At 45.0% G+C, this 27,216-nt stretch overlaps 1 protein-coding gene across 3 annotated transcripts in view; it reads right to left on the reverse strand.

The window, feature by feature from the left end:
• LOC135908428 (protein GPR107) overlaps positions 1-27,216 on the reverse strand; it is a 212,254-nt gene that overhangs the window by 28,546 nt on the left and 156,492 nt on the right. For all 3 annotated transcript variants that reach the window (XR_010566324.1, XM_065440204.1, XM_065440203.1), the window contains 2 exons: positions 27,001-27,094; positions 9,628-9,675 (listed from right to left, as the gene is read on the reverse strand). Coding sequence is in view for 2 of the 3 variants with exons in the window: in XM_065440204.1 (XP_065296276.1) it covers positions 9,628-9,675; positions 27,001-27,094 (142 nt within the window). In the remaining variant the exon portion in view is untranslated. The remainder of the gene's footprint in view (positions 1-9,627; positions 9,676-27,000; positions 27,095-27,216) is intronic.

Genomic DNA, 27,216 nt, shown 5'->3' on the forward strand with positions numbered 1-27,216 from the left:
TAAAGTGAAAGTGAAGTGAAAGCCATCGCAGGCAACTGACAACAGCAAACACGCTGTGGCCTCCTGCTGCCCATGCTATTTACGCAGTCCCATAATAATAATAATAATAATAATAATAATAATAATAATAATAATAATAATAATAATAATAATAATAATAATTTATGTCCCCTGCAGGATGAAGACCTCTCCCTGCGATCTCCAATTACCCCTGTCCTGCGCCAACCAATTCCAACTAGCACCCGCAAATTTCCTAATTTCGTCGCACCACCTTGTATTCTGTTGTCCTCTACTGTGCTTCCCTTCTCTTGATACCCATTCTGTCACCCTAATGGTCCAACGGTTATCTACTCTACACATTACGTGACCTGCCCAGCGCCATTTTTTTCTCTTCATGTCAATTAGAATGTCGTCTATACCCGTTTGCTCTCAGATCCAAACCGCTCTCTTTCTGTCTCTTAAAGTTATGCCTAGCATTTTTCATTCCATCACTCTTTGTGCAGTCCTTAACTTGTTCTCAAGGCTCTTTGTCAGTCTCCAAGTCTCTGCCCCATATAACAGCACCGGTAAAATGCACTGATTGTACACCTTCCTTTTCAATGATAACGGTAAGGATGCAGTCAGGAGCTTATGATGTCTGCTGTATGCGATCCAACTCATTTTTATTCTTCTATGAATTTCCTTCTCATGATCAGGGTTCCCTGTGATTAATTTACCTAGGTAAACGTACTCCTTCAAAGACTAGAGGGTGACTGGGGTACCTGAACTCTTGTTCCTTTTCCCTGCTATTCATCATTACCTTTGTCTTTTGCATATTAATCTTCAGCCCCATTCTTACACTCTCTCTGTTAAGGTCCTCAATCATTTGTTGTAAATTGTCTGCAGTGTTGCTGAATAGAACAATGTCATCGGCAAACCGAAGGTTGCTGAAGCACTCGCCGTCAATCCTTATTACTAAACCTTCCTAGTTTAATAGCTTAAACATTTCTTCCAAGCACGCAGTGAATAGAATTGGAGAGATTGTGTCCCCTTGTCTGGCTCCTTTCTTTATATGTATCTTCCTACTTTCCTTGTGTAGAATTAAGGTGCCTATGGCATCTATGTAGATATTTTCTAAGGTATTTACGTAAGCAGTCTGTACTCCTTGACTACACCGTGCCTCTATGACTGCTGGTATCTCTACTGAATCAAATGCTCATTTGTAATGAATGAACGCCATATCAGGGTGTCTACAAAGTTGACATTTTCGAATTCCCAGAGTTTTCCAGGTTTTCCCTGAATGCTCTTGCAAAATTTCCTGAGTGACACAGAACTTTGTTTTATGTCAAGACGGGCTGACATCATGTCGCCCGCAGCTGTCACTTCATTAAAATCTTTGTTTCCCCTTACCCTTTCGCCACTGCAGGGCAGCAAACTGGATATATATCTTCTACTTAACCTCCCTGCCTTTCTCATCTCTTATCTCTCTCTCTCTCTAGTAAGCATGTTAAAAAACAAAAAGAACGACTTAACACTGTTTGAATGGGAGGGACTAGTACTTACTTTATTCAAAATAGAAAATCGAATGGGGAGGGGGGTTAGTAAAATGGGCAATGAATAAAATATCTTTGAAAAAAAAAGGTAAGCCCACTGTAATTGAGTCGAACATTTTCAAATACAAATAAAAAGAGATGCATACAGAAGCAAATATTTTCAAATATGAGCTATTTCTCTCAACTGATAGCAAGCCCATTGGTATTAGGCCCAAACTTAGTCACAACTGAGATTCACTCAGTAGCTGGAAAGTCAACCTCAACTGTCCTGACATACTCTCAACATGCGCACAATGCCTCAGTGTTGCATTTTACTGCTTTAAGGAGTTTATTTTGGTTTGTATGAGGGTCACCAGCATCTCGGCATCAGCCAACACTTTGCTTCTTGAGCTCAAGCTCCTTCAAAGAAGAGGCAGCACAGTTCCTTTCCCATTCATCCCTTAATGCGCAGGTCATTTTTGTTCTCGTCCTCCTTCTGCCGCATGTTCGTCCCACAGACCATTTGAAGCATCCTCTTAGTTAGTTGTACAGTCAACGTCCGATTTCTCGGACTCCCTAGGGGCCATGAAAACATCCGAAAAATCGGGCAGTTCGAAAAAATGAATGCATGTTTTTTTTACTGCCCTTAAAGGCTCAAATCACCGCAGGCACATCCAAAAAAGCTCTAATGGCCTGCCAGTACACTCGTTAGACATATTGGTGCTCATAGTCTCTCAACAGCTCATAAGTCAACCTCAACTGTCCTGGCATACTATCAGCACGCGTATGACGTCTCAGTGTAGTGCTTCACAGCTTTAAAAAGTTTATTTTGGTTTGTATGAGGGACACCTGCATCTCGGCGTCAGCCAAAACTTTGTTTTTTGAGCTCAAGCTCCTTCAAAGCGGCAGCAGCACGCTTCCTTTCCTGTTCATTCCTCAATGTGTAGGTCCTTTCTGTTCTTGTCCTCTTTCCGCCGTGCGTTCGCCCCACGGACCATTTAAGGCACCTTCTTGGTCAGTTGCACAGTCCACGTTCGCTTTTTCGAACTCTCTAGGGGCCGCAAAAACGTCCAACAAATTGGGCAGTCCGATAAAATGAATGCATGTCTTACTGCCCTTACGGGCTCAAATCGCCACCGGCACATCCGAGAAATCACTGAAGGTCTGCCAGTAAACTTACTAGGCATATAGGTGCTCGTACTGTGACAAAAGATGGCGAGTGCACGCGTGTATAATTAGGAATACGTACTGTGTGCCGTGACAATTGCCCCTTTCGATGCGTCTTAAGCTTCACCGCAATACTTAATGTATGTTTCACGGCGTAACATTTCTGTGCTGAGGCAAAGTTGCCAATCGCGAACCAGCATTATGCAATGCACTGTGCTTTCTAAGCTTCGAAGTCAATTGCGAGGATTACAGAAGTGCCATTGCTCGCAACGGCGAATTCTTTCAATGAAAAACACGGCACCGAACTGCAAGAACCTTAACAGCAAACATCGAAGCAGCTAGGCCTCGCGTTGCCGCGGTGGTGTCTACGGTTGCCAGCGGACCTGCATGCGAGGGCACCGGTTCGAGGCGGCGAGGTAATAAAAACGGCGGTATAGGCTTTGATTAATGCTGTTTTGAACCTGCAGTCATGGCAAGAAGTCCGATAAATTGGACAGCAAAGAGTTCTTGCGCCCGAAATTTCAGATGTTCTTGCACATTGACTCTATGGGGTACATGGTGGTGCCGCAAAGCCATCCTCATTATCGGGCATGTCCTAAAAATCAGGCATCTGGAAAATCGGTCGTTGACTGTGCACTAGCAACTCCTTCAGCCGACGAGATGGCGACAAAGACGATTCATTACGATTCCTGCCTGTTACCCGAGCAAACATTAAGGCGACTTTCATTAACTTTCAATAAAATGACAGTTTATGTTCCCTGACAGAAGCGCAAAATTCCCGAGTTTTCCCCGAGTATTTCCAGACAATTCAAAATCCCTGAGAATTCCAGGTTGGTAGACACCTTGCATATAAGAGGCTTATTGTACCTTGCGGATTTCTCGATAACCTGATGAATGACATGGATGTGATCCATTGTAGAGAATCCCTTCCTGAAGCCCGCCTTTTCCCTTGGTTGACTAAATTACAGTGTTGCCGTTATCTTACTAGAGATTATTTGGTAAATATTTTATATAATACTGGGTAGTAAGCTAATAGACCTATAATTTTTCAGTTCTTTAATGTGTCCCTTTTTGTAGATTAGTATAATGTTTGCATTCTTCCAGTTTTATGGGACCCTTGCAGTCAATAGACACTTCATATAAAGAGCTGCCAGTTTTCCAAGCATTATGTCTTCTCGATCTTTGATTAAATGGACTGTTATTGCATCTTCTCCTGCCGCTTTTCCTCGTTTCATGTCTTGCAAGGCCCTCCTGACCTCATCGCTAGTTACAGGAGGAGTTTCTGTATCCTGTTCATTACTGTTTTTAATGGAGGTATCCTGACTCCTCTGGGTATTGTACAGGTCAGCATAGAATTCTTCCACTTCTTTTACTATATCATCGAGATTGCTGATGATATTAACCTGCTTATCTTTCAGTGCATATATCTTGGCTTGTCCTACGCCAAGTTTCTTTCTCACCGATTTCAGGCTGCGTCCATTTTTTACGGCTTCTTCAGTCTTTCTCACGCTGTAGTTTTCGAATATCACTTATTTTCGCCTTGTTGATCAGTTGTTTTTACAGTTCCACGAATTCTATCTTCTCTCTTGAGTTGGACACTTTCATTCTTTGTCGTTTCTTTATTAGGTCCTTTGTTACTTGGGAGAGCTTGCCTACTGGTTGCCTTGGTGCTTTGCCTCTCACTTCAGTTGCGGCCTCTGAAGCCAGCCTCATTACAGTTTCATTCATTACATCTATGTCATCACCATCTCTCTGTTCTAAGGCTGCAAATTTGTTTGCAAGTACCAGCCGAAATTTGTCTGCTTTTACCCTTACTGCCTCTAAGTTGACCTGCTTCTTCTAGACCACTTTTACTCTTTCTCTCTTCAAATTGAGGTGAATTTTAGCCTTAACTAACCTATGATCACTGCACCTTTACCCTACCTATAATTTCTACATCCTGCACTATGGTGGGATCGGCAGAAAGTATGAAATCAATTTCATTCCTTGTTTCACTGTTAAGGCTTTTCCAGGTCCACTTTCTGTTGCTATGCTTCCTGAAAAAGGTGTTCATTATTCTCAGCTTATTCCTTTCTGCGAATTCTACCAGCACCTCTAATCGATGCCGTAGTTGCCAAGTGCCTGTTATCCAGCCTGCCTTTTTCCCCCCTTTTGCACTGAAGTCACCCATCACTACTGTATACTGAGTTTGCACTTTTGGCATCGCTAATTCAACATCTTCATAAAACTGCTCTACTTCCTCATTGTCGTGATTGGATGTTGGAGCGTAGGCTTGTATTACCTTTAATTTATACCTCTTATTAAGTTTGATTACGACTACTGCTACCCTTTCATTAATGCTGTATAATTCGTCAATGTTGTCCGTTAAGTCCTTATGGATAAAGAATCCTACTCCGTATAGCTTCGTATCAGGAAGACCTATATAGCAGAGGACGTGGCTGTTATTCAGCAATGTATAAGCCTCACCAGTTCTTCTAATCTCGCTAAGGCCGATGATATCTCAAACAATGTCTGATAGTTCCTCAAACAGTACTTCTATGCTAGGCTCACTCGACAGAGTGCAGTAATTAAAGGTTGACAGGGTCAGTTTCCATTGACACCATCATCATCATAACAAAAACATGGCAGCCACCTACAGGCGCTAGAAATTCTCGTCTATAACAAGAAACGAAAGGGCGAGAGAGAAAGCAATTAATGCACATGCATCCACTTGCACGAAAGCTCGAAAAAAGCTCCGCATTGCAGCCATAAGGATAGAGATGAACAACAGTTTGCTTATTGACAGTGCCATAAAGCTCCACTTCTTACTTTGTTCATTTCATGGTGCTCACTGTTGCCTTTTTCCGAGCTTTTGTGTGAGCTGGATGCATGTGCATTATTTTCTTTTGCCTCATCCTTCTGTCTCTTGTTAATATATTAATCCTGTAGTAGCGTGCCAAGCCTTTTGATCAGCTACCCCTGCCCACCTATCATTAAAACTTCTCTCACTAGTGCAAATGTATTTTCACTACTGGTTGACATTATGAATTCCTCATGATACATCATTGCAATTAACAAATTACGTACATGGTGCATTATTTTCTTTTCTCTCATCCTTCTGTTTCTTGTTAATATATTATACCTGTAGTAGCATGGCAAGCCTTTTGATCGGCTACCCCTACCACCTATCATTAAAACTTCTCTTACTAGTGCACATGTATTTTCACTACTGGTTGATATTACGACTTCATCATGATACATCATTGGAATTTGCAAATTATGTACATGGTGGGTGGGCTATGTGGTGTGAATAAAGTACTATGGCAGTGTGTGTTCAAGAGACTACCATATTTACACATTGTAAGTCGACCACTTTTTTAAAATTTGAAAATCTGAAGTTGGGGGGTCGACTTACTATCGAAACCAAAACATGGCACCGCCAAAAAAAAGCGAGACCAACGGGAGCTACAACGTAGTTACAATTTTATGTTTGCTCTATGGCCCTACCCATAGCGTTTCACTAACCCACGTGCTTGTTCGCTTTCCGGAAGGGCTTTTCAACATGTTTGAGAATTTTACAGTGCACGCAACAATCATGGGGGGGTGGGTGTCAATAGTTGATGGAAGCGCCGCTGTTCCATTCATAGCGGGACCCTCAGGACGGCGGTGCTTGCGGGGAGTATCGGTAGTTCATGGAAGAGCAGATACCGCTTGCTATTTGCCTGTTGCGCTTGGCTTTCTCTATAGTTTGACAAAAGGCATTGGTTTGACACCTACATGAATGCTGGCTACGTGCTACTTCTACACTTCCTCAGTCGTCATGAATGCTCCAGTCCAGGCCCACTAATCATTCGGCACTCGTTCACAGCAGCGTTCAAGAGGGCCGCCATCTTTTATGCCGAAGAAACGAATCACTGCGCAGCGGGCCGCAAGTTCGATGTTTCTGAACAGTTGGTGCGAGAGTGGCGACTGCAGCGAAGCAAAATTTTCACCTGTGACGGCACGTGAGGGATTTCCCACGTGTCGAAGTCTGGACGCCTTCCGGAGCTGTAGGCTAAGCTTGCTGCGTACGTCGCTGAAATGCGTGATCGGTCCCTGCCATTGAAATGCGACATGGTCATGAAACAAGCTCAGATCTTCGCTTTTTAAGGACCTGCTCTGCCGTGAGTACAATGAGTGGCTAACGGCAGAAAACCGTGAAATTACGCCAACCGGACCTGTCAAAAGAACCTCCCTGACGGCTGCGTGTGATTGGGTGCATACGGCGTGGGCTGCTGTTCCACAAGATGTCGTGGTGCGGTCGTTTGCCAAATGTGAAATTTCACTGGACGACGATGCGCTGGACGACCATAGCAACGATTAAGATGGCAGCACTAGTGAAGACAAGTAGTCCAGTGACCATGTCAGCTACTAATAAATTTTCTTTATCGAATGCGCCCTCGGGTATGCTCTCTCTCTTTTTTTTTTCCTGGCAAGCGATATAGGGGGGTCGACTTACATTCAAGTCGACTTACAATCGTGTAAATACGGTACTCACCTAGCTAGCGATCTGGCATAATGCAGCACCACCATTCCGAACACGACAGCTCACGGGACCAAAATGCAAAATATATCTTCTTGTTCACTAGTGCATTTGAACAGGCGGCATCAGAGCTAGTCCCGAGCTATAGGTTCCTCTTATGCCATGGAGACATATTACTGGAAATTTTGTAAAAACTTTGCATAAAGAACCTGCCCGTTCAGGGTGCCTACCAATTTGACACTTGCAAATTCCCTGAGTTTTCCAGGTTTTCCCTAAGTGCCTTTGCGAAATTCCAAGTGATGCAGAACTATAATTTATGTCAAGACGGGCTGAAACCATATCGCCTGATGCTGTCACTCTCTAGTAAGCATACGAAATTTTTTTTTTAAAAAGCAACTTAGACTAATTTGAATATTAAGGAGTAGTGTTTATGTTATTCAAAAAGAGAATACAAGGGAGGGGTTAGTAAAATGCACAGCAAATAAAATGTCTTCAAAAAAATTGCAAATAGAGTCGGACATTCTCAAATACAAATAAAAAGGAGATGCATACAGATGTTAATATTTTCAAATATGAGCTATTTCTATCAACTGATAGGAAGCTCAGCGGTATTAGGCCTGAACGTTGTCACAAATGAGATTCTGAACAGCTCGTAAGTCAACCTCAACTGTCCTGACATAATCTCAGCCCGGGCACGACGCCTCACTGTTGTGTTTCACTGCTTTAAAGAGTTTATTTTGGTTTGGAAGAGGGACACCTGCATCTCGGCATCAACTAACACTTTGTTTTTTGAGCTCAGCAGGCTTACGAAGCAGCGAAGAGGCAAGACCTCGACGTCCCATCATGGGAGGCCTAGGCCCAGCCAACATAACTGCTGGTTCTAATTAAAGTTCACTCTCTCTCTCTCAGAACTCCTTCAAAATGGCGGCAGCACGCTTCCTTTCCCGTTAATTCCTCAATGCGTAGGTCCTTTCTGTTCTTGTCCTCCTTCTGCTACTTGTTCGCCCTACAGACCACTTGAAGCATCTTCTTGGTCAGTTGCACAGTCCACGTCCGATTTATTGAACTCCCTCGGGGCCACGAAAACATCAGAAAAATCGGCCAGTTGGAAAAAGAGCATGTCATTTATCGCCCTTAAGGGCTCAAACTGCCACAGGCACATTCGAAAACACGCTGAAGGCCTGCCGGTACACGTATTAGGCAATTGGTGCTCGTACTGTGACAGGAAATATTGGGTTGAAAAATGGACAAAAAATATTGGGTATTGCTTAATTATACACGCGTGTCGTGTATAATTTAGCAGTACATACTGTGTCCAATGGCAATAGCCCGTTCCCACACTTGTTATGCTTCCCTGCAATACTTTTGCATATGCTTCACCAAATAACACTTCTGTACAGAGGCGAAGCTGACTTTCGGGAACCGGAAGTATGCATTGCACCGTGCTTTCCAAGCTTCTAAGCCAATCACGAGGAGCACAAAGGCGGAGTCTGTGCCATTGCTGACAGCAGCGAATTCTTTCAATAAAAAAACACGGCACCCAACGGCAAGAAGCTTCATAGCAAACGTCGAAGCAGCTAGGCCTAGCATTGCCGCAGTGGTGGCTACGGCTGTCAGCGGATCTGCGTGTGAGAGCGCCGGTTCGAGGCGGCGAGGTAATCAAAATGGCAGCAGTGGTGGCTTTGATTAATGACATTTCGGACCTGTGGTCACGGCAAAACGTCCACAAAATCGGACGGCGAAGAGTTCTTGCATCAGAAATTTCAGACGTTCTGATGAACTGACTCTAAGGGGTACATGGTGGTGCCGCGCCGCCGCCCAAATTATCGGGAATCCGGAAAGTCGGTCGTTGACTGTACATTGGCAACTCCTCCAGCCGACAACAGGGCGTCAGAGACGATTCATTACGATTCCTGTCTGTTACTCAAGCCAGCATTACCTTGACTGTCGACTTTTTCAATAAAATTAAAGCTGATTTTCCCTGATAGAAGCACAAATTCCCCGAGTTTTCCCTCAGTTTTTCCAGACTACCCAAAATCCCTGAGAATTCGCGGTTTTCCCAGTTGGTAGACACCCTGCTGTTAAACGCAATGAATTGTTAGAACGCAGAATTCACAGAAAACAGCTTCAATAGCCAGGATGTTTCCCATGAAGGAGGGAAAGAACGCCTACTGCGTGCCTTTGATCAATGAGTCGTCGGGTGGCGTGCTTTGGCGGCATGGAAGTTTACCTATATGGCAGCTGTGAAAACCACACTGATGACACCTAAACAGTATCATACATTGTGGTCTAATATTTGCACTGTTTTCTCTACCTTAAGAAAGTCCCACAGACTATTTGTTTCAGTGCAATAGGCCTTCATATGCTGGATGACACACTATTATAAACTGTTTGTACAGCAGCATTCAGATGATATTCCGTGGGGAACACATGACTTTCTTTGCTCACCTTCAGCAGAAACACAATTATCCTGGTGAAGTAGATGTAGCACACAATCTGCAGAAAGACAATGAGGGCAGATATATTTATGAACCTGTGCAAACAGGCAGATATTTTTTTTCTTTCTCACACATCAAGATAAAATACTATTCAAGGTGGCAAAAAACAATGCTGCATAAGTACTTGGCTATGATAGATAAGCAAACAACAATTAGCGCTGAGAGGACTGAGCCGAAAATATTGCTGGAATTGGGACAAACACAGGCAGGAAAATGCACAGATCAGGACTTATCCAGGGACAAGACATGCAGCCTTGCACAAAGTAAGCTTCCGTTTATTTGACTACAGCTAACTTGATTTTTCGGTTGATTCAATCTCGACCAAAGGTACCGGCCGGCACCCATACGTATCTACGGGCCCAAACTTATGTTATTTCGATCTAAACATGGGCCCTTGCCGAATAATTCCAACTTGACTGGTCAGCTTTGCCGCAATACAGCCGTCTTATGCAAATGATTGAGGTGACACATACCAAGAATAGAAAGGGGACACTGTCACGGGACATAGTACAAGTTTCTTAATTATACAGGCATGCACATGCAGTATCCAGATGCAGTACGTGCACCTACATGCCTAATAAAGATACTGGGTTCACAATAATAGTACTCATAATAATACTCATAATATGGATACTGGGATGCAGAGTTGTTTCTGATGTTGCTGTGGCAATTTATGCCTTTGTTTCACCGACTATGCAGGTCTCATGTATAAGACCATTAACGGGGCCTAGTATGCATTTTTTAACTACATGTGTGCACACGTGCCATGCACCGAGAAGCAGAGGAAACACCTGTTTTGGGAAAGCTAGCAAAAAAGAAGGCGGTAGAATGAAAAGGCTCTGAAAGTCAAAAAGATGTTTAAAGCCAACAAGAGGGCATGTGTCTACCTAAAACTCTGAAGGCCTGTCAGCAACTTATTAGGTGTGCCGGTGCTCGCACTGTGACCAGATGTGCATGCGCATCAGCTGCACCTGGCAGCTGACTACTCGGCACGGCCTAGGCCAATCACGTGAGGTGAAATTGAATGCAAAGTGAAAGCATGTTTCGAACAATGATTTCCAATCATGCCCATGGTCACCAAAATCTCAAGCTACTTCTACTTGAATGTGGAGAACAATTGCTTCATTCCTATGGCAACAAGAGGCAAAATCCTGCGTGCTTGTTTTCCACCCAGGTAGCAAGTATCATTTATCATTCTTTGTGGCTGCAACCACTCAATCAGATGGTCTTGCTTAATTTACCTATGAAACTTGCCTTCTGCAGGACAATGCCTGCCACAGAATGCAAGATTTAAAACTGTAACTCAAAGTAATGTTCCGTTTTTCCAACTTTGAAATTGCACTTGGAATAAATTTGTACTTCTCAATACCACATAAATACCTGGCAAGAGCACCATTGATGGTCGCTTTTCTTTTTGTAGAATTATCTCAGCAGCAGTGCCAAGGTCCAATTTTTTTCACAGTTTGGTTCTACCTCTGCAGTGTTTCTTTAAGCGGTGCATCGCTGCTCAGAGAAATGTGCCCTGTTAAATCACCACAGGGTTAGGAAATGATAGAAGGATCGCAGCAGAGACTTAAGAGTGATAGTTGCTTCATAGGTATGCAATGCAGCATACAAGGAAAAACAGTAATGAGCCTGAGGTCAGAAAATATGTACGCGAGGATTCAAAACACTGCCTTCACATGGACAGCTTGGTCAGTAGTTCAAAGTCACTGTCAGTCAACAGTGAGTTTTTCCTAGGGAACTTTCACTGGATCACTACTTCTCACAAGCGCTCATGAACCCACACTGAATTGTCCCACAGGCAGTTTCCTACACAAAGATGCATAAGTATATGGCACAGGTTTCAGGCAAGCAAGAAGATCTACGACGGAAAGCCACAAAATATTGCAGTTTTACGTGCCAAAACCAGGATATGATTATGAGGCATATTGTTGTGGGGGGACTCTGGATTGATTTTGACCACCTGGGTTTTTTTAACATGCACCCAATGCATGGTACAAGGGCATTGTTGCATTTCACCCCCACTGAAATGTGGCTGCCATGGCCGGGATTTAAACCCACACTCCGAGATTAGCTGCGCAATGCCAAAGCCACTATGCCACCATGGTGGGTACAAACTCAAACACAACAGAATGGCTATTACTAGCAAAAAATTACACCCCTCAGTTACCCCTTATTCTTGTTCATTGCATAGTAATGGTATAAACTCTAGCAGCCTTGATGCTATGAGTTCACTCACAAGAGATTACAAGATAGTTGCTTGCTCCTAAGTTCACTTACTATGTGATGCCTGCAATTGAAAGGATGTTCCACTGCCACGGCCAAGAGTGGCTCTGGCCAATACTCAGAGGGCTAGACCTAATGCACATACGCAAATATCGAAAAAGGTGCACAATAGTAATACGGTGTACCAGTTAAATGATAAGGCGCTGCACGTGTAATGCAGAAGATGAGGGTTTGTCTCCCACCTACGATAAATTGCCTTTCTGTCCACTTTCATTTTCCATGTTATTTTGAAATTTTAATTAAATAGAAAATTACTTTTCCCCTATACATTCCTTCATTTAATCTGTAGGCTTCATATGATACCACATATGCTCGTTACAATGGACCCGTGTACAACAGACTTTCGGATATAATGGACTATATTTGAGCATAAGAAAGATATCTATAGCGGCTCCACAGCCACCGTAGTCCTCCATAAAGAAAGCAGCAAAATCCCAATAAAGAAAGGCGTCAGGCAGGGAGATACCATCTCTCTAATGCTATTCACAGCATGTTTACACGAGGTATTCAGAGACCTGCATTGGGAAGAATTGGGAATAAAAGTTAATGGAGAATACCTTAGTAACTTGCGATTCACTGATGATGTTATATTGCCTTGCTTAGTAACTCAGGGGACCAATTGCAAGGCATGCTCACTGACATGGAGAGGCAAAGCACAAGGGTGGGTCTAAAAATTAATCTGCAGAAAACTAAAGTTATGCTTAACAGTCTCGGAGGAGAACAGCAGTTTACGATAGGTAGTGAGGCACTGGAAGTGGAAAGGGAATACATCTACTTAAGACAGGTAGTGACTGCGGATCCGGATCATGAGACTGAAATAATCAGAAGAATAAGAATGGGCTGGGGTGCGGTTGGCAGGCATTCTCAGATCATGAACAGCAGGTTGCCATTATCCCTCAAGAGAAAAGTGTATAACAGCTGTGTCTTACCAGTACTCACGTACGGGGCAGAAACTTGGAGGCTTACGAAAAGGGTTCTACTTAAATTGAGGACGACGCAACGATCTATGGAAAGAAGAATGATGAGTGTAACGTTAAGGGATAAGAGCAGATTGGGTATGGGAACAAACGCGAGTTAATGACATCTTAGTTGAAATCAAGAAAAAGAAATGGGCATGGGCAGGACACGTAATGAGGAGGGAAGATAACCGATGGTCACTAAGGGTTACGGACTGGATTCCAAGAGAAGGGAAGCGCAGCAGGGGACGGCAGAAAGTTAGGTGGGTGGATGATATTAAGAAGTTTGCAGGGACAACTTGGCCACAATTAGTACATGACAGGGGTAGTTGGAGAAGTATGGGAGAGGCCTTTGCCCTGCAGTGGGTGTAACCAGGCTGCTGCTGCTGATGATGATTTGAGCATTAGTTTGTACTATCTATTTTATTAATGCAAAGAAGTTCGCTTTTAACGGACCATGCTACAACGAACTACTGGCTACAAGCAGACGAAATGAGCTCTTTCATTACTGCGAAAAAATAAGATGATCTTTTAGAGGTCTCAGAAAAAAAATTATTTACCACTTCAAATAATATTCCAGCACACATTGAAATACACCATATTGTACATAATGAAAAGCTCTTTCCAAAAACATACATTGCCAAACAAAAAATTATTAGGTAGAACAAAAATTCTAGTAACTGCCATTTTTGCTGCAAGTTGATAAAAACAATAAAAAAACATGACATCTACAAAAATATTAATATCAAGGAACATTCAGAATAAAGATTTTAAAGATAAATAATCCAGGAATAGTGTCTGAAAAGATAAATGCTCAGTACATTGCCGTTTTTTGTATATAAAAAAGAGACTAAGACCAGTTCTTCGCTCATGCCATGTGGTGACGCAGTTCCTGGATCTTGTGAAACATAGGTGCACTCCACAATTTTCCCACAGAATGTATGGTTTTTGTTCAACTTTGTGGTCCTCATAACACATTTTGTCGTTCTGCCTTTTCGGCCTATTCTAAGGATGGTCTGATGAGATGTCCAAGGAGCGTACTTCACTAGTTCGTCTAGAGTCACGCACCTTTTCCAGGACCTATCGCTTTCAGCGCAGCTGGGCAACTACAAGATTATGCATCCAAGCATATCTGTTCGCATTTTTGCACATTGTCTTTATCACCTCTGCAGAGAAGAACAGTAGAAAGAAATCCCACACTGTTGTAAACTGTCTTGCGCTGAACTGTAGTGCTGGGCTGACATGTGCTACAGGTGGCCTTCTTGGCGTGAACGAAAGTTACTTTGCTGCCGGTGGCAGCAAATGCAGTGCGTCTACCAAGTTGACATTTCCGAATTCCCCGAGTTTTGCAGGTTTTCCCCGAGTACCTTTGCAAAATTCCCTGATACAGCACTTCATTTTACTCAAGACAGGCTAACACAATGTCGCCCGATGCTGTCACTCTTTAGTAACTATAATAAAAAAAAACTTAATCCAGTTTGAATAGTAAGGAGTAGTGTTTATTTTATTCAAAAAGAAAACAGAAGGGAGGGGTTAGTAAAATGCACAGCGAATAAAATATCTTTGAAAAAAGAAATGTAAAACTCATTGCAAATCAAGTTGAACATTCTCAAATATGAATAAATAGGAGATGCATACAGAAACAAATGTTTTTGAATATCGCCTTCAGTCATGAATTATGATCGACTGTCGATTTATGTGTGAAACGTAGGTGGTGCTTGAGACTCCACTAAAAGCAAATGAAGGTGGTAAAATGACTCTTTGAGCATTCTACAATGAGTCACTATAATTAGTTACTAAATATTTGAATATTGCAGAGTCAGTCATGCTACATTTCTTCATAAAAAGGATTAAATCCCCTGCTCGAATTACATGCAAAATTTATTCATTGGCCTCAAGCATTTCAAGAAAAAATAGATCTATACTTGAAGGTTGCTAACGACATGCCCCACGTCAAGCATCCCGTAAAACATGGTATAGTGCCTCCACCAAAGCGGTACTCTGTAACGATACATATCACTTGAAAGCAAAACGGAAGTAATTAAGGTTATCAGAATGTTCAATTTGCCCTACGCTTAATGTTTGCGATCTATTCCTTGCTACCATTGCACATATATGGCAAAAGTAAGTGACGTCCAAAAATGTGGACGCCGTGACTGAAGGGGACATTGACACGTGGACTTGTCTATTTTTTTCGGGTGAGTGCTTTTTACCGTCTAACAAATGCTATCACTAAAGATGTTATCGATGGTTCTGTTGTCCCCGAAGCTTCTGTAATCTGATTGCATGTGCAACACGAACTGTGTAGAACTTTCTGGAAGACATGCAGGCACCACCGATCACTCTGAAACCTTCGATGGCTCGTGTATAAAAGCTGATGCACTTGACCAGCAGATCATATTTTCCCCGATCGCCGACTGTGTTTGCCACTATGGTTGTTTTTTGGGTGTAGCCTGCCTTTGAGGGCACCGGTTCGCCCAATAAAATGCTAGTTTCATCAATCACAGTTTTGCTGCCTTCTTCACCGTCACTACTACGTGACAATATGAGCTATTTTTATCAAATGATTGCAAGCTCATTGGTATCAGGCCCGAACCTTGTCACAAGTGAGATTTTCTCTCAACAGCTGGTGTGTCAACCTCAACTGTCCTGACATACCATTAGCCCATGCACAATGCCTCAGTGCTGCTTTTCACTGCTTTAAAGAGTTTATTTTGGTTTGGATAGAGAGACACCTGCACCTCGGCTTCAGCCAACACTTTTTTTTTAGCTCAAGCTCCTTCAAAGAAGCGGTGGCATGCTTCCTTCCCATTCATTCTTCAATGCATAGGTCCTTTCTGTTCTCATCCTCCTTCCACCGCGCATTTGCTCCTCGGTCCGTTTGAAGCATCCTCTTGGCCAATTGTACAGTCAACGTACGATTTTTCGGACTCCCCAGGGGCCACGAAAATGCCCGTAAAATTGGGCAGTTCGAAAAAATGAATGCATGTCTTTTACTGCCGTTAAGGGGTCAAATCGCCACAGGCACAACCAAAATGGCCTACCAGTACACTTATTAGGCATATCAGTGCTCGTACTGCGACAGGACATGGCGTGTGGACGTGTGCATAATTAAGGACAGACAGACAACGAAAATAATTAAGGAACAGATACAATTACTCACAGGAGATCCTGATCATGAGAAGGAAATTCACAGAAGAATAAAATTGGGTTGTAGCGCATACGGCAGACACATTCAGATCGTTACTGGACACTTACCATTATCACTAAAAAGAAAGGTGTACAATCAGTGCATTCTACTGGTGCTGACATATGGGGCAGAAACTTGGAGACTGATAAAGAAGCTTGAAAACAAGTTAAGGACCGCGCAAAGAGCGATGGAACGAAGAATGATAGGTGTAACGTGAAGAGACAGGAAGAGAGCGGTTTGGATCAGAGAGCAAATGGGCATAGCCGATATTCTAATTGACATTAAAAGAAAGAAATGGAGCTGGGCAGGTCATGTAATGCGTGGGTTAGATAAGTGGTGTGCCATTAGGGTTACAGAATGGGTGCAAAGAGAAAGGAAACGCAGTCGAGGACAGCAAAAGACTAGGTGGGGTGAAGAAATTAAGAAATTTGCAGGCACAACTTAGAATTGGTTGGCACAGCACAGGGGTAATTGGAGAGCAAAGGGAGAGGCCTTCATCCTGCAGTGGACTTAAAATAGGTTGGTGATGATGAATGTGTCCCGTGGCTATTGCCCTTTCCTACGGTTATTATGCTTCGCCGCAATACATTTGCGTATGCTTCACTGCGTAAGGTTTCTGTATTGAGGCCAAGCTGACTGTCGAGAACCAGCATTATGCAACGTGCCATGCTTTCCGAGCTTCGATGCCAATCGCGAGGACCACAAAGATGGAGTCGGTGCCATTGCTTACAGCGGCGAATTCTTTCAATTAAAAACACGACGTAGAACGGCAAGACGCTTAATAGCGAACGTTGAAGCAGCTAGGCCTAGCATTTACCGCGAGGGCGAGGTAATCAAAATGACGGCAGTGGTAGTTTTGACTAATGCCGTTTCGGACCTGTGGTCACAGCAGAAAGCCTGGAAAATCAGATGGTGAAGGGTACTTGCACCCAAAATTTCAAACATTCTTATACACTGACTCTATGGGGTACGTGGTGGTGCCGCGAAGCCGTCCGAATTATCGGGCATCCGGAAAGTCGGTTGTTGACTGTGCACTGCCAACTCCTCCAGCCGACGATATGGCACCAAAAGACCTGTACGTTACGACCCCTCTCTGTTACACGAGCCAGCATTACTGCTACTTTCATTCCCTTTCAATAAAATTACAGCTAATTTTTCCTGATAGAAGCACAAATTCCTCGACTTTTCCCTGAGCATTTTCAGACTATTATAAATCCCCGAGAATTCCTGGTTTTCCCGGTTGGCAGACACCCTGCGTGACATCATAACCAAGCGAAGTATGCACCCTAAAGATAATCAGTAGAGCTCTCAGGTTGTGAAAATAGATTGGCTGATGAGCGTCCAAATGGAAGGAGACCGCTCAAGACCGTAAAGAAAAATTCACCGGTGAACAGCTGCGGATGTACCATGCCGACTCAAAACATTGTCACCATCAGAGCTTGAATCTGCTTTACTGTCATCTGCGGAATCATAACCTCAGTCCTCATTACTAAATTCAAGTGCGGGTGCAGCATAGTTTTGAGCAAGACACTTTTCTTGCGACGTAGCCGCGCGGGACGATGCCATGGGAGCGACTTTCGATAACTGTGCAGTGACACCAACAGCGCCCCTTGCCTGGGTTTTGCGAGAGAAGCATTACCGAAACTATTGGAAATTAGCTACAATGGCCGGGTCCACATGTTGGACATGTGGCAGACCTTCAGAAACACACTTTAGTGGAATAAAACGACTCAGACTCCAAACCAAAGTTCACTAGTGAACAGGTGGCATCATTTCCGGTTAATTATCACTGCTCAGCACTGTTGGATGGCAAAGCCAGCGATATAATTTAATTCATGATGAGTCATTTGATTTCAAAATTTTGATGCTAGTGCGGCATAATCGTGAGTGCCACGCATTTTTCTTGAGCGGGGCAGAAGGTGACAGCCACGACTCTTTTTGCTACAACTTACGCACATTCGTTCGAAAAAAGGTCCGTCAAAAATCACGACATCGCCAGAATGCGAAAATTTGAACTGATTATGAAAGTGCAGTGCCTGTACTAACTACTAGATGGTCTTATATGGATAAGAAACGGCTACAATGAGTCGAAATTGGTGATCTAAGGCATCATTCACCGGTGATCGATTTGAATAGGCGAGGTAACAAAAGATTTAGCGGCAATCTTTTTCATAATTGGGCTTATGCGATGAACTTTGACCATGTTGACACGGCCTCACAACCGACTTGCGGGGAAGGAAACGCGCCGTCTTCTGTCGCGCACGAGGCACAGAGGAAGGGGCTAGGCATGAGAGAGCAGGTTATACTTCGTAAAGTAGCGACACTCTCCTACTCCGCCTTCACTCCTTCTCGGTTATGCTCTTTTTCCCACTCCGTCCTCAACTGTGGCGCTGAGCATAGCAGACAACCTTTCGCAGAATGAATGCAGGCATAGCAAGGCGGTGCACTTTAAGCATTCGCATTGGCTTTATTGGCCTCGAGCTCCACCGCTGGAAAAGCTGGCACCACCGTCAGCGTGACGTGCTATTAGGGATCACGTGGACATAGCGGCCGCGTCGGCTGCTTCGGGAGCGCCGAAGCGAGTTGGAAACGAGAGTTTAGGTTCCCTCGTATGCTGCGGTCCTCATTCGGAAGTCATGCGGTTCGGAAGTCTCCATCGCGACGACTGCGCGCAGCGGCGTTCATGTACGTATTCGGTAAAGAGATGGCGTCTGTAAATGAGTCTGTGATTTCAGTTTGCCCAAGATTATTATTTAGACAGTAAAAAACTTTTCTCGTTTCGAAAGTACTTACAGAAATGTCCGGGAGAGCTCGCGCGTTGTGTTTTCAGTGAGCGCTGACAGCAAAACCTATGAGGAGCGCGCCGCGTGATCTCTCATACTACGCCAGCGAGGCGCTTCCGATAGATGGCGACTCCGTAACTCCTCGCCGCCAATAGCTTCATGTACCTTCGTAACAACATAGAATTTCTATATGGACAGTTGCAAATTCAGTAACAGCAGCTTTTCTTCCTGTTTCGATAACTATTGATTAAAAAAATATCTGAACGAGCTCTAACGCTGTGCCATGACGACTCCCAATGCATAGCGTCCGCTACAATTAGGTACGAAATATTTGTCGAGCGCTTATCGCAAGGTCTTGTTGCGAATGGTTGTAAATAACACATGTAGCATTGAATGCCAACACCTTGACCTCCAGCAAGCCCTCAGTAGCCTAAATAATCCGTGCCGTCCTTACCATCTGAATTCGCGGCGCGTATCAGCTATGACGTACAAAGGCTGACAGAAGGCACGAACGAACGCTGCTTTGATAGTCCGAAAGAGTATTACGAGCTACACTGCCGCCAACGTGTGTGCTTGCCAATCTTCTAAGCACGCGCAGAGTCTCAGAGGTGGGCACAGGTGCTATTACATTTCTTGTGCCTCAAAGTCGAGAGAAATACGTGCGGCCGATCATCAAGTCGAGATTCTGCGTTTATAGAAAATGAAATACGTTTTTTAGTATTCGTTTGCAAAGCGGGAATGCGGTAACAGCGGTTCGTTCGACCTCAAACAAGTGCATTATTTTTTTAGGTTAGTGACTCATCATGAATGGCATTTGAATGTGTGTTAGCTCGTCCATTGATGAAGTGACGTACTTGTCGCAAACCGAGTTGCACTAAGGTGCATGCATTGAGGACAGTCGTGCTCGCTCTGAAATAACATTTGCGAGATATGCCTTTAGTGAAATGATGACTGCGCAATAGAATTTCTGCGCTATGGTGCGGCCGAAATTGAGGGAAGTGAAATGATGCAGCCGTTCCTAATAATGAGGCACCATTTGTTGTCTCATTATGTGTGTCTCAGAGAGAGAGAGAGAGAGAAAACATTCATTTATCATGAGTTTGGGCGACTTCCTCGCAGGGTGGAGCCCTTAGTTCAGGGCCCCATTGGCTTGCGCCACTCCGCGTGCCCGCCGGATCAGCCGTCGCTGCTCTTGCGGGTCTGAGCTGGTCAGCGCAGTCTCCCAGGAGGAAGGGGAAGGTGAAGGAATAGGGGAGTAGCCCGGAGGGTGTGGGCACTCCCAGGTGCAATGATATACTGCGGGCTTTGCTCCACAATAGGGACAGTATGAGGGATATTGTGTGGGGTGGAAGAGGTGAAGATAAAAGAGGCAGGGAAATGAATTAGTTTGAAGCTGTCGCCACGCGACGGCATCTTCTCGATTAAGGGAATTATGTGGTGGAGGGAAGTGTCTCCTGGTATCTCTGTAATATTGTAGGGTTTCAGTGTAGTTCAGTGGTTCTGTCGGTGCATCGTCTGGGTTGGACAGCTCTGCCAATGGCGCCCGGTTAGCGAGCTCTCGGGCTAGCGCATTAGCGCGTTCATTACCATGGAGAGAGGCGTGTCCAGGTGTCCAGACGATACGCACCTTGTGTAACGCTGAGGGGTGTAATGATGTAAGGATGCAGTGTGTGTAGGGTGTCCCCCTCCCTTGTGCCAAAGTCCTGCAGGCGGTCTGAGAATCAGTGACCACTGTGATGGGTCCATCCGGCGTCGGCATGGTTGAAGCCTGTACGATGGCTAGGGCAATAGCAGCCTCTTCCGCCGTGCCACTGTCCACAGTGTTGAGCGTGGCCGAAGCTCTCAGAATGTCTGCACTATCTAGTACGACTAGACATAGGGCACATTTTTGTGGGTAGCGGGCCACGTCGGTGTACAGGACTGGAGTGTTTGACTTGTCATCGCCAAATAGGCGAGCCAGGGCTTGTGCTCTTGCCTTTTGTCGACCTTTATGACGGTCAGGGTGCATATTCCGGGGAATTGGGGCCACGTGAATTTTGTTGCGAATGCTAAGGGGAAGAAGTTTGCGGTTTTCCTGTTGTGGTTTTCTTGGTATTTGGTATCCTAGCCGGGATAGAATGTGGCACCCTTGCATTGTTCGTTGCAGACGTTGCAATAGACATAGTGGTCGAACGCGCTAATAGTTGGACAAACGAGTAAGCGAACGAGTGAACGATGACTAAACCTGGCTGGTTTAGTCATCGTTTGCTCGTGAACGAGTGGGCGACCACACGTTTTCTTTGCGAGCGCTCCCCCGCCACATCTTAACCTAAACACACTTTAAAGTCGACACGAACAAACACGTACGTCTCGAAGACTTATGATGCTGTCGTTCGGCGACGCACACGGTTTTGGGAGAGCGCGCACACTTTTCCTTTGCATCGCAAATCCACCAGGCAATCGCCAATGACGAACACGAACAAAAGAGGTAAACAAAGCTATTCACTCTAAACAAGGCTATAGTTAGTAAGCACAAAATGCAGAGTTTCTTTCCTAAGATGAGTTTTCACGTTCGAGCCTGAGAGAGAGAGAGAGAGAGCAAATGATAAAGAAAAGGTAGGGAGGTTAACCAGGACTGAGCCCGGTTGGCTACTCTACACTGGGGAAAGGGAAAAGAGGACGGAAAGATCAAAGGAAGATGAGAAAGTCTACTGGGGATATCGTTCGTTCACTCAGTCCGGATCACAGACGCTGAGCCGACTCAATCCAGTAGCTTTCAAATATCGCAGCGGCGCTTTTGTGGCCTTTTGTAGCTGCGATATGCGAGGCCATGGTCCCAAGATCTTGTCAAGGTGAACGGTGTTCGATCTGGCTGATTGAGAGCTGTGCAGAGGTAATGTCTTTCGTTTCCTCGACACCGCAGGCATTGCAGTCGGCGCTATCAGCCATTCCAATCAAAAACGTATATGCATTCGTGAATGCGACGCCCAAGCGTAAGCGGCACAGCATTGTTTCCTCATTTCGCAGAAGCCCTGGTAACAGCGGCAGTTGCATAGAGGGGTCGAGGGAATGCAATCGTTCTTGGGTGAATTCAGGTGTGTGCCACTTCTTTAATGTCATACGGTGTACTACCTTGCTTAGGTGTTGGGCTGCGTCGGTCCATGATAAAGGTACAGAAACAAGGGTTGCTCCTTCGTGTGCTTTCCTAGCAGCTTCGTCAGCGAGGTCGTTGCCGGAGATACCACAATGGCTAGGCAGCCACTGAAACACGACGTTGTGTCCTTTCGCTATCATACGATGATGCATTTCTCGTATCTCCCACACTAGTTGTTCACAGGACCCGCGACGAAGAGATGAGAGAAGACATTGTAAGGACGCCTTCGAATCACAGAATATTGCCCACCGATAAGCGGGTTGGCTGTTAATTTAATCAACGGCACCTCGGCGAGCAACAAGCTCCGACCCGGTCGATGTTGTCAAGTGAGAAATCTTGTATCGGATGCTAATTGATCATGATGATATAACCACTGCGCCGGTGGAGCTGGTCTGAGTGGAAGAGCCATCCGTACATATGTGGACTCAGTCAAAGTAGAAAGTGTTCAAACAATCCAGAGCTGCTTGCCAAGGGCCAAGGTAGGCAGGTTGGTCTTCTTTCTTATCCCTGGAACTGTAAGACGCACTTGAGGTTGTTTTAAACACCACAAAGCTGAGGTTGAACGTGCTGAGGGTGTGAAGCCGGATGGTAGACAGGCACAACGATTGCACAGACAGACACAGAGAGATTAATAATAATAAAAAAAAAACACGAGCAAGCTCGAATTCGGTCACGCGAGCTTTGAAACAGCGAAACTGGTCAATTAGGGCCACCTCGTTCAAACACGGTAGTCCTGCTGGCTTGAGTGGATACTTGAAGTTGTTTGTCACACTGAACTGTGGCACCTTCTCGTGTAAGACCGTTTCTCGACAGGTCCTACATAGCTGCCGCATCTCATCGTGGTCACTGGACTCCGGGAAGATGTGTCGCAGCACACACAAGCCTTGTGCGTGTTTCTCGACAGACCGAATCATGTTGAGCGTTGATAGGTTCGAGTCAAGCAACAGTCGATTGCACACTCGGCAGGAATGTTCAAACTCCAACGAGAGGAACTCCTGTTGAAACTGAGCATTGGCACCCCCGGTTGAAGTGCGAGCTCGGCGTCACTCGTACTCGGCCTCCTGCACTACAGGGTCTTGGAGTAATTGTCAATGCTTCGCAACGATCCTGGCTCTCTCGCGACTCGCGTATTCTGGGTCTTTGCGTAGTTGCCACCTTGGCTTCGGCCTCTCTGGCCAAGTAGGTCAGGTCGGCCCTTCGTTGCCGTTGTTTCTCCTGCATTGTAGCAAGTCTAGCTTCATGATGCGCAGCCTCTTCGGCAGTACGAACTTCCCAAGCCCGCCCCATGGCGTTAACTGACCAAGCGCCGCTGTGCACAAGCTTTTATGTCCTTTCCAAGGTCAAGTGCAAGCGCATTCCTAACCGTTTTCACGGCGCGTGCGCAGATCTCGGCGCGGTGGTGAAACCGACTGAGCGCAGTTTCTCCGTCGGTGGGCGTCGGTGGAGTTTTGTGATATGCAGTCTATTTTACGCCAAGCAAGAAGAGCTTCGCTGTTAAAAACACAAAGCATATTGCCGCAGAATATCCGTCATTGATATTTGCCCAGTCCCTTCAAGTTTCATTCCAGATGACTGGAAAATTAGGAAGGTTGTTCCTGTCCACAAATCACGAGACAGATACTCGCTGCTAAATTACCGCCCCATCTCCCTAAACAAGTGTGCCTTGCAAAATCATGGAGCATGTCATCTACCCTCTTATCACGGATTTTCTTGACTAGCTTTTTTCATCCCACTCAGCGTGGATTCTGCAAAGGTTTCTCGTGTGAGACACGGCTGGTCATCTTCCTGCATGATGTTCACACTAACCTTGACACTAACATACAAACCGACATAATTTTTCTGGATTTCTCTAAGGCCTTCGATAAAGTCCCTCATCAGCGTCTAATATTGAAACCTAAAAGACTGATTTTACATCCTGATGCTTTGAATTGGATTACAGAATTTCTTAGTAACTGCTCCCAATCTGTCATTATAAACAGTCATCCTGTACCAGTAACATCATGCGTCCCTCAAGGATAGGGTTTTGGCCCTCTGTTATTTTTAATATATATTAATGACTTACCGTCACATGTGTCCTCTAACATTCGAATGCTCGCCGATGATTGCATCATTTATCACACTATACGTAGTACCTCCAATCAAACAGCCCTGCAGAAAGACCTCACCAACATACTAACATGGTGTGATGTTTGGTTAATGACACTTAATACTACAAAATTTTAAGTTATGTCGTCACTCGTAGCAGTAAGTCCCTGGTATTTTAACGCGATAGCGTTAAGGAGCTCGTGTCACAGAAAAGCCGGTGTCGTCGGCGTCGGTGTCGTCGTCGGCGTTTGCGGCGTTGACCGTGAGCGATAAATCACGGCAGGCGCTTCATAAATAAAAAGCAACTTCCAAGATTGGCCCGGTGGGAATCGAACCAGGGTCTCCGGAGTGTGAGACGGAGACGCTACCACTCAGCCACGAGTTCGATGCTTCCAAGCGGTGCAAACGCGCCTCTAGTGAATGCGGTGTTGCCTTCGAAACGAGCCGTGGAAAGTTATACTGCGGTGTATATCGGTAATTATGAACATGTAACGTACAGAAGTCACAATTACACGAGTTGCGAAGTGCGTTTCCGCTGCATTTCTTCTGCGCTATCCACACACGCAGAGCCATCTTGCGGCAAACACAGAAGACCCCCTCCTCTCAATGTACGGCGCTGCCCCGACAGGAGGCGCGCCGCGCGCGCATTGGGACCGCTGCCAGGCGCGTCGCGGGACTCCCTCTCCCCTGACGACGCTTCGCCGTGCTCCCGGTCCTTTCTTTAGATTACTATCTATCTCTCTGCCCGTGCCGATCGCGACGTTTGGCTGGCGTAGATCGTTTCCCCTCCGAGACACCGAGTTCTTTGGTTCGTTCCGTTCGCTCAGGCGCACGTTTCGTTGCCGCGCCGAACGCTGCGTTGCTCGACGCTCACCGCGTGATAGGTGGGCGCTAAGTCCGATGCGGGGCGCATCGTAAGTGATCGCTGTGCCGTAGCGCATTGTCTTATACCCCTTGGCGGGTCGACGGGAACGCTGTCGCGTCCCACTCTTGAAGGCGAAGCTTAAGCGTCCTCCAATTTTTTTTACCAAATTGGAAGCATGCCTATGGAACTAGTCCAGTTGTAACTACCTCGGTGTCTCTGTATGCAATCATGTGTCCTGGCATAAACATATTTCTAACATTATATCATCTACTAATAAGATACTAGGCTCTTTAAAGCGTAATCTCCGTCAGGCTCCACAAAACATAAAACTACTTGCATACAAATCCCTTGTTTGAGGAAAACTGGAATATGCATTTGCCCTCTGGAGCCCACATCAAGCATGTCTTATCAGCTCACTTTAATGTGTTTAGAACCACTCTACTAGGTTCATTATTCATATGATGTCCGTATTTCTACTCGTAAAGCAGAATCCGGGTTACAGTCAACTCTCGTTGCAACAGCCCCTGATAATGCGACAAAAGCATCCATTTTATCCGAAGTCCGTAATATCTGAGACGCCTCACTTCCGAAACTTTCGTCGTAATGTCTAACAATTTTATTGAAAAGAGTGAGTGATGAACATCTAAAGTAAAAGACAAACAAAGTAAGTCAAATTTTCACCTGAAAGGCTAAGCATCGATTGTGATAGCAAATTAAGCAAGAACTTAAAAGCGATCACCAATAGATCACGAATTCCAACCACCTACTCCCTTGATTACAACGCTGTGGAACTCGCCACAACTCGCTTTTAATCGCTTTTAAGTTATGGTGCCTGCACGGCCGCGCTGTTAACAGCAGCCACCGGAGTAGACCCCCCTCTTTCCCTTGCCTCGTCTCCCCTCCGTGTCTCGCACAAAAGACGATGCGCTTCCGTTCCACTTTCCTCCCTCCTTAGCACACAAGATAATCAGCCACGATTCATCGGCTGACCCTCGCAAGTCAACTGCCAGCCCGTGTCGACATGGCAAGTCTGTTTTATATGCCCTATTCTGACGAAAATTGCCACTAATTTCGTCCACTGTAGCCGATAGTCCGTTGTAATGTGGTCCGGTAAAAACGAGTTTTACTGCATTAATAAAATAGAACAAACTAAGGTTGGTCTATTATATCTGAAAGTCTGTTGTACGCGGGTCCATTGTAATGAGCGTAGACTAACACAAGTATCTAACTGCCGACACATTGCTAGTTTTGAGCTCTATCACAAGTTCTTTTTCAGCACCCTTTTATCATTCGTCATACATTGTTTTTGCAGCACGCATCTCTCACCGCACCAGTCATCCGCAGCAAGTCGCACGGCCGCGTGCCCGAACCGCTCCTTTTCCCACCTCGTTCATTCTTCGAACAGCTAAAGACTGCAACAGCTTTCTTGCCAACATTGTTGACATTGCTTGCCCGTCTTTGTTGCAGCAGTGTATGATTGATCACTTTGCATACAGCTAATGATACACACATAACATGGAACTTATATAAAATTAACCCCTTATGTAATACCCCCTCTAGGGGTCTCTAAGGACAATAAAGTCAACTGAAAATGGTCTATTAATTTATGGGTTTTAATGTCCCAAAGCAAACTATGGGCTATGAGAGATGCTGCAATGGCTCCAAATTAATTTAGACCACCTGGGGTTTGTTTAATATGCACACAAAGTACGGCACGATAATTGTTACTAACAGCTCCTATCAGACTGTGATTGTCATGGCCAGAAAACAAGCTTGTAGCCCGCTTGCTCGGCAACAGAATGCTACAGCCATGGAATCATTGTCTGGTGATTCAGCATTCTCAGTAAATTTTTTTCTTCGAATATTTAGATTCGATTAAAGAAAATTGGAGACCTCCAATCAAAAGTGAACAAATTTTTAGTACTTTGAGGTACGTGTCATGATTCCACTCTGCTAGGCACTTCTGCACACCGCTATGACTAAAATGCAGAGGTGGTATGGCAATCAGCTGTATAGTCTCACCATGACATAGAAGTGCCGGAACAGCTTGAGTTTCTCCAGGTTGATAGCTGCCTTGCCATCTGTTTGTGATGCTTCCTGCAAATGCCTAATGGACCTGCGCATGCAAAAAGTGAACCAGAAATGACGCAGACAGACGTGACAGCAGTGGATGATTTTTGTTTTATTTTTTTAAGACAATTTTTCGGACTCCATGGGCCATGGGGGCACATGAAACCG

The sequence above is a fragment of the Dermacentor albipictus genome, unplaced genomic scaffold, assembly GCF_038994185.2.
Source record: "Dermacentor albipictus isolate Rhodes 1998 colony unplaced genomic scaffold, USDA_Dalb.pri_finalv2 scaffold_30, whole genome shotgun sequence".
Taxonomy (NCBI): domain Eukaryota; kingdom Metazoa; phylum Arthropoda; class Arachnida; order Ixodida; family Ixodidae; genus Dermacentor; species Dermacentor albipictus.